The sequence below is a fragment of the Gymnogyps californianus genome, chromosome 3, assembly GCF_018139145.2.
Source record: "Gymnogyps californianus isolate 813 chromosome 3, ASM1813914v2, whole genome shotgun sequence".
In the NCBI taxonomy this organism is placed as follows: domain Eukaryota; kingdom Metazoa; phylum Chordata; class Aves; order Accipitriformes; family Cathartidae; genus Gymnogyps; species Gymnogyps californianus.
In genome coordinates this window covers 19,583,745-19,596,717 of record NC_059473.1, presented here as the reverse complement: position 1 = coordinate 19,596,717, position 12,973 = coordinate 19,583,745, and the positions used below count along the sequence as shown (strand labels likewise).

Below are 12,973 nucleotides of genomic sequence, written 5' to 3'. Positions count from 1 at the left end.
CCTGCCCTGCTCCCTACAAAGCCGGTTCCTGTTTGTCAGGATCCATCCCCAGCACAGGGTCCTTCCCTACTCTTGCTTTTATGCAGCGCTGCTCCCGGCATGTGCTGGGGTAAGCAAAGCTGGAGCCTGATTCCCCCCCAAATCATCATGGACACGAAAGCCGGCTCCTGGGTCGGTCCCAGGCTGCCGCAAGCTGTGCGGGGCGGATACAGACCGTACACCAGGCGAATGCTTCCCATATGCCTTTATTTGCAAAGTTACAGGATTTTTTTACAGGCACTGTGCGTTGGTGTTTCAGACCGGTTCGGATTTTTTTCTGTATTACTCAATGACCGAGAGGGGTGGTGGGAGCAGGGAAAATCCCTCACAGCAACCGTTCCAGCCTCCAGAAAGGCATAAGACATCTGAGAGGAACAATCTGCTTCTTCCGAAGCCACGAAGCAAGGAATCTGGTTTATAAACAGGCTTAAAAAATAATATACATATATAAGAGCAGCTCGAAGCTAAAGTACAGCAATAAGTGGTACATATCTATGCATATCTGTTCACACCCTTTTTCCAAAGCTGGAAAAGGGATGGTTTAAAAATTAAAAACACAGTTTAAAAAAAAAAAAGAGGGATTCCATGCATTAAGTTTTAGTGTTTTGTGCAATTAAAATGGGATGAAAATAAATATAACTTAAAAAAACCCAACCTTTTCCATGACACTAATGGAACAGAGGCAAGTCTATAAGGCACTTCCACATGGGCTATTCTAGAAAGCCTGGCAAGGAGCTAAAACAGTGCAACCATTTACAATGGCATCAGATGAGCTAAAGACATCTGTCTGGTGAGATATGAACTGAGAAAAACCTTAGGAGACTTCAGTCCTCGGGAAAGAGGCTGGGGCATGGCTGCAGACGGCTTGATGGCCAACTCCTCTTCCTTATTGCTGCCAGAAGACCTCCCCCACCAAAGGTGCTGGACCCACCGAACGATGGCAGAGGGGCTCTGGAGCACCGCTCCCAGGGAGCGAGATGAGATGGTGGGTTTGGGGATGGAGCAGGTGAGGGATTCGCGGCTGCCAAGCTCCTGCACCACCTCCTGCGCACCACGCTCCTTCTGTCCTCAACATGAGGGACTCCCCGGCTTGCCCTGCAGCCTCCCCTCCCCGCCGTCCTCTCGATGGGTGACCTTTAGCGAGCCAGCTCTGCCGTGAGCAAGCCACTAAGTTCAAATGTTCCAGGAAGTTAAAAAATAGCCTCCGCCCTAAATAGGGAACTGGGTGTTTTCGCAGGAGGGGGAGCGCAGAGGCCGTACGCGCAGCCCGAGCAGGCTGGGAAGCCAGCGCCGAAGAGCAGCAGCAGAGTCATCCAGCTCTGCGGAAGAAAAAAAGGAAGGCATGGGGATGCCTGACCCCAGCTCTGCTTTGCCAAAGACGACTAAGCCGGCCACCTCAAGAGCTGCTTTGCTGCTGTAACCCTTTGCCTGCTGCTGATAAAAATTACAGAGATACTCCAGGTGGGAGGGTTGCCCTGGGCCAGGTGCGGGCATTGGCGGCACTACCCCTACACATGTGCTCGGCTGCTGCCAAAAAAGACTGATCAACCGGGATGGCTACTTTAGATCTCATATTAGTCCTTTATAAGCTATTTTTCTCTCCCCCAGCCCTGCCCAAAGTCTATTCCCCGCGGAGGGCTGGAGACCCCAGCTAAGGAGGGCTGGAAGCAGCTCCTAGCAGGGGAGCTGGGTCTCTAGAGAGGAGCTCGAAGTGTTACCCACCAAGCCAGTGCACCCAGCATGGGGGATGTGGGTGGGAAGCGCTTGGCCATGGCAAATACCTGTGCCCGACCACGTGGCCCTGTAGCAGAAGGGAAACCCTCACCCTCCAGTGCCACCTGAAAATAACTGAGCAACCTCTACGGGATGTCTTGAACACAAAGAAAAACCCTCATCTGCCCTTCTAGCATCTTTTAAGGACTGAGCACAGCCAGTTCCCTAGGCTGAAAGGTGCTGGCAAAGACAACTAAAGGGCTCCCGCTCCAGTATCCTTCGCCGTCTCCAGGCCTTGCTCAGGCACCCTGGCTGCCAGAGGGTCCTGGGCACGGCCACTGAGTGTTTTCAGGATGAAGCTACTGATCCCAGCGCAGCGAGAGGCTCCTTCCTGCACCAGCCCTCTTAAAATCAGGCTGCGCAAGAGACAAAAGCGTGATAGGCAAAGCATGCGCTTGCCTAAGCAATCCCTCCAGACTGCTCCCGGCTGGCACGGCCGTGTGCTCCCACTGACTCTGCGAAGCCAAGATTTCAAGTTCAGCTTTTGTTCTGGCAGGTTAGCTCTCTATTTACATGGAGAGGAAAAAAAAAAAACCAAGACAACCTAAAAAACCACAACAAAAACACATTAAATAGGGAGAGTATAGCTTTCAAATGGGAAGGGCGAGGGCTGGAAAGTGTCTTGTAGTGCAGTTCAGAAGAGTCAGTCGGGGGCAGGTTGGGGGTAGTGGCAGAGTCGGACGCACGGCTTTAATGCAAGTCTTCGCTCTGGGACAACTCTGTCAGGATCTGAATGAGGTTGTCCAGTCCCCAGAGGTAGCCGTCCTCTCTGTTCCCTTCCACCCAGGGCACGTTGTGCTGGAGAACCTGTCCCTCCGGCAGCGGGGTGGTTTTCCCAAAGTCAATCATCCAGACTTTGGCCTGTTCCTTCTTGTCATGAATGAAGAGGAGGGAGCTCCCGATCACCTGTGGAGAGGAGAGACCAGTTAGTGGTGCTCCTATTGCTCATTCTCAGCCAACTTCAGGGCTTTCAGACACCTTATCTCAGGCTGCATTTGCAAGAGATGATGCTGAGATTTTGCATGAGCAAAAGCAAGCTCTGTGTGTTGCTGGCTGTGTTTGCACATGCAAATTGGGTATTCAGACAAGCTGATCTACTCACACAAATCCCAGCTCTTGGCAGAAGAGGAGGATCAGAAAAACATGGGCATGAAAGATAGAGATGTCATTTTGGAAACTGAGTCAAGATCCCCAGGGAAGGAACGAGACGAATTGTCTCAGCCTTCAGATGGGGATTTTTTCCAAGGCTGACTCTTCGTGACCGGCTCGTGCTATTCACACGCACCAGCCCTGCAGACATCACCACAGGGATGGGTTTGTTCCAAATACAAGTTACTTGCAATGTGCCGTCTCCTGCCTGAAACACCGTCCAATTGCACCCAGATTCCCCCTAGAATATCCTCCTGGCTTTCACAGCGCTCCGGGGATGCAAGTTACAGAGGTGCATGTACATGAGTTTCCTTTTCCATGGGTTGACTCAGCTGCATCTGCTTTCAAGGGCTCTTTCATATCCTGATCGGCCTTTGGGAAAATCCTGCAGCAAGTATTGGCCTGGGCAAGCCCGAGGAAGCCCACGGGTGCATTTGGGAAGGTGAAACACGGCGCCTCTGACAGCAGAAGTCTCGAGGCCTGTCGCAGCGGGATGAGACCCCACAGGCCCAATGCTCACCACCCACAGAGCAGAGAGATGCTCAGCAGGTGGGTACCTCCAGCTCAGCCCCCTGGCCCATCCCGGCTCGCAGTCCCAGCCAGGCTGCTGCCCAGCAGCAGCTCCGCTGTGGCTTCCCAACGCTTGGGGAACACGTATCGGTGTCAGGCCATTCACCATCGTGCTCTTCTGCTGAATCTGCTCCTCCAGTCAGAAGATTTTAGCAGGCGGTACTACAGAAAAGCACCAACGGGGGCGCTTCAGAGCTGTCCCAAATAAAGACTGCTTCCCAAATTATGTCTGATGTGCATGAAGTGGTGGACTATGAACTCGCTTGCCCTTGTAACACAAATAGGGACCTTGGTGACCAGAGTGCAATGGCTGTTAGCAGACAGGACGCAGTGTGCTGAGAGCCAGGAGCGCCCCATAAGCTGTGCAGATAGATGGAGGAGTGCAGCTCTAGGGGCACCCAGGTGGTGTCAGCCCTCCAAAACAGCAGCACTAAATGTTACCGGGGACTCCCATGTCCGTGCTGTCAGCAGGGTTTAGTTTGAGGTTTGCCTTTAGATGAGGGTTTTGAATGGGAAGCATGTACTGTTTGCAAAAGCTATTATGAATTTACATTTTTGAGGAGACTTCCTCCTCGAGTGCATTGGGAAAACATCCAAGGTCCAGAGATATGTATTATTTCCCAGAAATGCTTATCTTTAGCTCTTCTCCTTCTAAGCTCTTACAGCCCTCTTTTAGCCAGGACAGAGCATTTTAACTTTAAGGAAAAGCCTTTTGCTGACGTTCTTCACTCGCCTGTCCTTGGTCACCGAATTCTCCTGCAGCTCCTCGGAGGAGCGCTGCTCAGCGAGGGCCCCGTGGAGGGACACGCAGAGCTTGGCAGACCTTCTGCTGCGCTTCGTCTTGAAGTGGGATGGAAAGTCAAAGCTGCTGCTTTTTAATTTTTAAGGAGTGGAAACTCCTTTCAAAACCTCCTTGAAAGGCTCTTTTGTTTCTGTGTTTTCAAACGAAACCCTGGCACTTGATTTCAGGGAGCATTTTGTTTCCCGTCTTGAACTGACCTGAAACTCTCGGTTTTGACATTTCCCTTCCAATTGCCTTACAGGCGCTGCCGTCAGGAGGCATGGCCCCATCTGCCTCCAGCTCCTGGTAGGACCCTCCGTGTGCGGCCGGGGCTGAGGTGGCTCATGCGGCTCCGGCTGAGGGACAGTGGGCTCTTGGAGCTGTGGCTCCTCCTCCCTGTGAGTCGAGGGTTCCTATGAGGCTCTTTTGCCCATAGACAACACATGCCAAGGACATGTGCTCTCATGTTTTGTTAAGTAGGTGCAATAGCAAATACTCTTTGCTAAATCAATAAAATGATTTAATTAAATTATGGAGCATTCCAATTTCTGTTGAAATGGCCAAAAAATGTAGCACTTCCTCTTCGTTTTCCCACCAGAACTGAATTTTCACTGTAGAAAATGTTGATTTCAGGGACACTCATTTCTGGAGGGAAGTCCTTTCAAGGGAAGAGTCCTTACTGTGGTGCCCCAACCAGCTCAGCAAATGCAGTTTGGGGACATCTGCAATTTATGGCTACGTTGAAGCCTTGTTTGATCACATGGAGCAACTGGCAGCCAAATGATACCTGACATGCATTCAGACAGGCATTTCTCTCCAGAAAACCCCTATACTTTTACACTAAGGATTTTTCCCAGTCATATAAATCCATAAGCAGCCCAAATTCCTCCTAGATCTCTTTTAATCTGTATGAACATTGGTTTTCAGTAGCTTTGAGCCCGTGTCAGATGCATGAATATTATATCAGTCATCAGCTGTATTTCCACATAAGTATTAGATAAACAGGGGTATGAAAATATGGATGTAAGAACAAATTCAAAATTGTAGAAATTTACAGCCTCTGACTTTGACTTCTCTTCTCTCCTTGGACAAGCTGAGATTAAACCGTTTGCATTTCCATGCAGATCTATCTAAATATGAGTATTACCTCATGGCACTTGAAGAATGGGGATGTCTCCAGGGTAGCGCGGATACCCTTCAACCGGTTAAGGTAACTGTTCTGGAATTACAAAAAAAAAACAAAACCCAAGCCATCAGTGCTGTGGGAAGCCTACATAAAAACTGCTGCATGGGGCAGACAGGACAGTCACCCCTCCCAGCATCCTCTCCGTGATACCACGTTTGCATGGAGAGATGCCAGGGGTGTCCCTCAGCCACCCTGTGCTCAGCATCCTCCCACAGACCTGTCCCCGAGGAGGGCGTCCCCTCTTTTTTGGGATCCACTTATCCTTCTGGCCTCTACGGCATCCTGTGAGCTCATGTGGCTTCCAAAACTTAGTGAGAGCGTTCGCTTTTGCTGAACTGGTGCTTTCTGCAGACTTTTCCCTCTGCATCCATCGTGCTCTCGAGGAGGGAAGAGCTAATCCAGCCACTGCTGCTGTGCCTGCACAGCCAGGCTGCTTTTTTCTCTTACCTGCACTCTGACCTGCACTAGGTCAACTCTTCACCTCATCTGTCATTTTATCACTCAGTCAGTCAAGCATCGTGAGACACTTCTGTAACTCTGTATCAGCACTTCTGCAAAGTTGGTACCATAGGCAGAAGGGCTTTCACACTAGTCAGCATGCAGGTCAAGACCCACCTGCCTGTTTGAGCATCCCTGCAAACTGCTGGAAGGCACTAAACGTTCTCAGGGGCCCCCTTTGATAATTTCATTTTGAGGTTTAGATAGATGGACTAAGCACAGGAACACACGCAGCCGGTATCTGGGCACTATAATACACCTAAATTTTCACACTTTGACTGCGTGGGGAGCTGTGGGGGTCACTGTATTGCAATGGTTTGGCCAAGGAGCCCCATCCAGAGCCAGGGCATGATGGTGTGAGTGTGCTCCAAGCTCTTTGGGGATAAAATGCAGCCAGGCAACTTCATTTTCAGATCCAGGCATAATCCCTGGGTAACTCTTGTCAAAGCGAACATGCTGGTTTGAAGGAGGCAGTGCCAAGGGCCACTCCAGCTGGAGCCTTACATTTGTAGGCTTTATATAGCACAGCTTAAAATGGGACCGCTTTGTCAAATAGGATATTTGACACAGTCAGTGTAAATTGTTTACAGCTACATCTCTTATTGTCCTGGCAACATAGAGAAACTTAGGAAATGCCGACAGTGGCTTGCCCGTGTGAAGGGCGCCTGGTGCAGGCAGGGGGACGCCTTGGCCACTCGTCCTGCGAGACCGAGCGTGGGGCAGCCCACTCTGCCAGGGTGGGAGCCCCCACCCCCCACGCCATCACATACTGGGGTAAAGAGCGGGCTCAGAGGCTGCTGTCAGCCCCAGGGATGAGGGGGCAGAGCATGGCTGTGGCTCTGCAGCAAGTTTTGGGGCTAACCCTTGAGCATCCTCAGCAGACTCGGACCTGGCCTGAGCAGTGCTTCTGCAGCAAACATGTCCCCTCCCAGCCCTCCGCTGCTCTCCCCTCACCCCTGCGCCAGGATGGCATTTCTCTTTGCCATTTTTCGTGCTTTTTTAAGAGAGATTGCTCAGGCTGCAGCACCTCAGGGCAGGGAGCCAATGAGTCGAGGGCAGCCTCTGCAGGAGGAGCCCTCTCCCGGCAGCCCCCCCCAGCATCCCCCACTCACCAAAACGTTGCGGTTTCCTCTGGTGAACTCCCTGAAGGCCTCCGTGACTTGTTCCTTTGTCCGCGTCTTCTTGAAGTCCCGGTTCACAGTGCCATCCTCTTTCTTGAAAAGAAGGGAGAGTGGTGAGTGGGATGGGGAGGAAAGGAGTGAGGGCAAGGACGGGTGTTTCAGCAGCCATGCATGTCCCTGAGCAGGATGCAACCAGCTTTTTTTGGTAGCTGAAGGACCTGTCTGTGGAGGAGGGGTGAGAAGAGGTAGCAGCTCTCTGCCTTGCACATCCCAAACCATCCCGCAGCTCCACTGCTTTGCTCCCTAATGCAAATGGCCAGTCTCCACCATCACGTACTTGCTGAGGTCACCAGCAATGTGGACGAGCTACCTCTCATGGACCGGGCGCTCAATGCCCACCAGTGGCTGGAAACCACCCGTTTCTGGACACACCGTGCCCAAATGGCTTCCCATCGCTGCTGTGGCAGACCACAGGCACTGACACCAGCCTTGGGCTGCACCCCTGCTTGAAGAGGAAAGCAGAGCATGACCGTGGCAGGACACAACTGAGTGAGGATGGAGACAACATCTAAGACACGGGCACAAAACCCTCTCTGCACGAAGTCCTCCACAAACCACTGAAGCAAGGAGATGAAGGCAAGGAGCAAGCCCCACAGCTGTCTTGCCTCACTAGTCCTCTGATAGCCCATGGATCGCAAACCCTCAAAAGCAGCAGCCTGGCACTAAGATGCAGCGAGCAACCCTGTGCTATCCTCCGCCTCTTCCCCAGAGGCACAACCATGCTTGGCCCACCGCATGGATGGCATGGCTTGGTCCACCATGGGGACAGCACGCAGCCCTGACCGAGAGGCTTCCGGCTGAACCTCTGGGCAGCTTTGTAGGTTGCTCGCCATTTCTCTGCTACTGCTGGGGCTCTGATTTTTAGATCAGTATGTTTCATTGTCCGAAGCGGCCACGGGTCGGGCAGGCAGAGCTCGCTTCCTGGATACAGGGGCTATTTTAAACCACACGTGCTCATGCTCACAGCTCCGCTTGCAGAGCTCTATCCCACTGCTCTGGACAGCTCGTTTGCACACAATAGAGTGAAGGGACAGAGGCCAAAAAGACATCCTGTGGGCTGGGGAAGATGAAGTAAGGATGAAGAAGCAGAGCAGAGGCTGGGGAAGGAAGAGAGCACAATGAAATCACCTGCCCTAGAGATTTATGTGCCCTGGTAGGACTTTGAGACCCACCCAGGGAAGTGCCCCAGGATGGGGCAATGTGCATCCCCCTGGACAGAGGGCTGGCCATGGGCATGGTGGCCAGTCCAGCCTGGGGGAAGGCCGAGCGCCCAGGCTGCAAAGAGTTGGGCAAGGTGAGCCTGGCACCAAACCCACACCTGATGTGCAGCTTGGGATGAATCACACAGTGCACTTCCAACTTCCAGCTTGCATTTTGTGCAAGTGTTAACAAAGGCAATAACGAAAGCAACGTGTGAAAGGTCTTAGTCTCCAGGAAAAACTTTGTTTACACGGGGGGCAACCAATGCACCCAGCTTTAAGCCACCCTGGACCCAGCCTGACCACTGTGCTGCCACAGGCTATAAAAGCAAGGCTAACGGCTGGCAGAGCATGCATTGGCAGGGGCCAGGGACAACCTTCTCGCTGGAGACCTCCCTGCCATAGCAGCCGTCCTGCCAATGGACGAAGCGGAGCCAGGCTCTCTGCTTTCGGCTGTGTCTCGCAAGGCAGCAGGCCTCGCTGAGGATGCTCTGGTGGCATGTGTGCCATGTATAGGGGAAGGGCGCTACGTTGCTATACATCCATCACATGAGCCCTGACATGGCAGTTCAGAAATCAACCCACCCTCTCCCCGGGGGATGATAGATATCAATTTGGAGAAGCGCCACAGCACTAATTCCACATGTAAAGAGCACAACTTTCCACAAAGCATCCGAGAAAGGAGATGGACTTCTAAGTGCTCCTAAAAATAAATGAAAACCACAGATGGCCTTTCAGATAAGGCAATCTAGGCTTCAGGAAAGCCAAACAGCCTATCCACATCGCTGCTCCCATCATTACCCGCCTCCCGCAGTTTCCTTGCCCAGGACGCTGCTGCTGTGGGGCAGACAACTGCCACGACATTTACAGGTGTCCAAGCCCCAAGGGGGCTGGCTTCCACACAGCAGAAAAGAGGGGGGCTGATAAGGGCCATCACAACCTCTGCCCCACCAGCGATTCTAGTTTGCGCTGGCATCACTGGGGCAGGGTTCGGGTCAGCTGGCTCTCCCTCCGGCACTGTGTCCAGCCTTGGATGGGGCTCACGAGCTGCCCATCTTGAGAAAGTCAGGTGAAGGCTTTCAGGGCTTGTTCTAGGACCCCGCAAATGTACCAGCCCTGTGGAATATCATCCCACCATGGCCTTGCTGCAGGCAATGGTGAGTGACTCTCAGACCAGAGCAGGAGCTCAGGAGTGACACTTCTTGCAATGAGCTCCAGTAAGCTTCAACTGGGTCACCAGGGATCACCTGTATTACTTTTAGCATGGTAATTTTATTAATAGCTACTGTTTCTAACAGTTTCAAGCTGCTCCAGAAAGTTAGATGAGTGTCATTATCTCCTTTTGCAGAGGAAAATTTCCATGTTCAAGAGGAAGAACTGGATCCTCGAGGCCACCTGGGAAAGCGAGAGCTCAGCCGGGAAAGGGTCCTCATCCTCATTCCCAACTCTGAGCTGCCGGTTCACCTCACCTGCCTGCGCTGTCCCAAAGGCTACTGCTGCTCCTCTCCTTCCCCTGTGCCCCCTTCCAGCCCATGTGCCCAGGGCCAAAGCCTGCCCTTCCCTTGCATGGCAAGGTGCTCTCCTGTATCAGCCGCCGGCCATGAGCGAGGGGCAGGGCAGATTCACCCCTTCTCTTTCCAGGGAAGCATCCGCAGCAGGAAAAAAAACACGGGGAGACTTGTCATTAGATAATATTTTTCTGAAAATTTCCTCTGAGGGCTCAGCAGCAGCTCAGGACACCGAAGGCACTTTCCCTAATGCAGAGACTCGACCCCAGAAATAGGACAAATACAGGGATACGGCACAGCACGACCAGCTCTACGGCCCTGCTGGAAAAAAAGCCAGCCAGGAACCAGCATGAGTTGTTAATGTTTTAGCTTAGGGGAAAATAACCCAGAAGATGAGGGATTTAAGGAGAATTACAGTAATTAGAGCCTTGATCAAATTAGTCAGCCCCTAGCAGCAGCAGCAGGATTACTGCTGGAGGCCAGCACTTCTCAACATTTTTCAATTAAAGGGCTGCCTCACCTCCTTGAAAAAAATCCACTGCTCACATCACACAGCAGCTCACTTATGGTCGGCTAAAACAGAGGTGCAACTCTCACCACTCCTTTATGGTTTTTATTTCCCTCTGCAGTGTTTTTTGGCCTGTGTGGAAATATGATTTGGTTTTTTTTTACGTTTTTCATTTCTAGCGGTTCACATATGAGCTGCTTTTGCCGTAAAGCCCCCTAAACGTCCCCATATCACAGGCTGAGAAGCACCACTTGAGGCCAAGGATATATCATGTTGGACTACAAATAGACAGATATTCCTGATTATAGCAAGAAAGCAGGGAGAAGAAACAGTGCATGGGAGCTTTGGTCCCAACTGGCCCACTCCTTCTTTATATAGCCTCAGTTTTATAATAAGCACCAGCAAAACAACAGCAATGGGAATGCAAAACAGCAGCAATGGGAACTAGGCAAAGGGTTGTCCCGAGCCGGAGCAGCTCACAGTGTGCTTGTGGGCGCCCATGGCAGAAAAGGGTCTTTGGGAGAGCTGGGGAGATCAGGGAAGAGCTGCACGAGCAGGCAAGTGCCCTGACCCAATGTACCCACCACAGAAAGCTGTTGTGGGGGAGCATGACCAGCAGCATCCCAGGCAGGGGCATGGGACAGGCAGGGGTGTCTCGCGTTTCTTGCCAGAAAACTCTTGAAGGGGTTCAGCCCAAGGGCTGCTCCTTGCATTTCTGAGAGTGGCTGAGTTAGAGATAAATGCACTGTCCTCTGCTGGCCATGAAACAGTTGAATGAAGAAGGTGCCCTCCTCCCTGTGTGCAACATGCTCTGCTGGGCTTCCCACAGCCCAGGGACTTTGTCCCACACAGCGGGACAACAAGTCCCTTCCCACCGGCGGTTTGGTATGTGGGTAATCAGAAGTAGCGGCTCTGAGTGACCCACTCCTGCTGATCACCTTTTAAACCCATGGTCTAACATCTGCATTTGTTTGCTGTTTGACCGGTGAGGTGAAGGGGAACACTATCAGGAAAGTCTACAAAATCTGGTGTAAAGGCTTTTTCAGCGAACAGCTTCATTTGTTTTAATTCTATCATTTTGACACCGCTATCTCCAGTCAGGAGAGGTACAGGAGTTCAAGGCTGCAGAGACCCAGACAGGCACTCTGGGAGAATGCCGCCCAACTCAGAGAGGAGAAAACTGATCTGTGATCAAGAGGAAAAAACTCCTCCAACCAAGATACATGTAGAAATCAACCCATCGTTTCAGCTAAAAGTGAGTGGCTGCCCTGAGCTACTGCCTGGGCCCCCAGCAGTGCCCCAAGCCTGAATTACTGCAGGCATGACTTGACTGAGCTCCCCTCAGCTGCCAAGCCAACGCCATGCCCAGGCACACGATGAAACCCTTAGCTCAAGCATGATATTACCTTTAATTCATGTCGGCTGGCTATCAAAAGGCATATGCCACTGCTAATGTTCACACAAGTCTTCTATCACTAATACAACTGCTCTGTGGTTACAGACCTAACTCTATTCAAGTGCCATCCCAGACATCTCTCTCGCCACAAAGTTTGCTTGCCAGGAGAAAAACTCCTGGGCTGGCTCATCTAATGGGGACACAAAAGCATCCCAGCAGGTATCTCCAGAAACATAAGCATTAGCTCTGAGCAAGCGCAGTCAGCAGGTTACGCACGTGTGCAGGTAGCAGCAGAAAGTGCTGCTGCCTGTGTTCGCCCCATTTCATAGGGCTCAGTTGCTGAATTTTTCTGGACAGGGATGTAAATACAGCCTCCTCACCGACTGCAGCTGAACTCACAGCTCCAACCACAGATCAGCACACATTCAACCTGGGATTTGGATTAACAGCTCAGCCTAGCGGCACAGCAGTATCAAAAGCAAACAACTAATCTGAGTCTTCAAGTTGGAGGACGGCACTTCGCAGTCACAGAAATCAACCAAGCAGCTGATTTAATGAGATTATGGCTAAAACTGTCCTCTTGCATTGATGCCCTGAGCTCAGCTGCGCTCTCAGAAGAGCGGCGCTGCCCCGGGCCAGGTGCCTGATGAGGGCGGTCTGGCTGCAGGGACCGGGGATGTCCTGATGTGACACGGTCTCGCCACCAGCCTGCTGTGTGCGGGCCTCTGTGAGTGAGTTTGGTTACCGAACGCTCCCAGCAGCTGTTCCCCCTGCTCTGCACACCTAGAGCAGCCTCACCTTTATCCCCTCGATCCTGAAGCCCAGCGTGGCGGTCGAGCTGATGGTCTCCCTCCACTGCATATAGCGGGGCTTGGTTACTGCCCGCAGCACGTTCTCCTCCTCGGTGGGGGCATCGGGGTCCACCTCGATCATCTTCTGGTACATGTCCTTCCTCAGGCTCGGCTTCTTCCGGGCCTTTATGAGCTCCTCTTCCAAGTATGTCCTGCAAGGAGTGAGGGGGGGACATTAGCAGGGCCATAGGGCCACCACACGAGGTGCCACAGACAGCCCTTGCCCCAGAAATCAGGCCTATCCAGGATAATTGATCCCTACATAGTAGGGCAGCATAGGAAATAATGGAGCAAGCCTCATTGCAGGTGAATTCATCCTGTTTTAATTAGGACC

At 52.1% G+C, this 12,973-nt stretch overlaps 1 protein-coding gene across 2 annotated transcripts in view; it reads right to left on the bottom strand.

The window, feature by feature from the left end:
- Window positions 1-227: 227 nt before the first annotated feature.
- Window positions 228-12,973, bottom strand: part of ITPKB (inositol-trisphosphate 3-kinase B) — a 70,747-nt gene continuing 58,001 nt past the window's right edge. For both annotated transcript variants that reach the window (XM_050894725.1, XM_050894726.1), the window contains exons 5-8: window positions 12,587-12,791; window positions 7,109-7,210; window positions 5,460-5,531; window positions 228-2,718 (exon numbers count right to left, since the gene is read on the bottom strand). In XM_050894725.1, coding sequence (XP_050750682.1) covers window positions 2,503-2,718; window positions 5,460-5,531; window positions 7,109-7,210; window positions 12,587-12,791 — 595 coding nt within the window. In that variant the 3' untranslated portion in view covers window positions 228-2,502. The remainder of the gene's footprint in view (window positions 2,719-5,459; window positions 5,532-7,108; window positions 7,211-12,586; window positions 12,792-12,973) is intronic.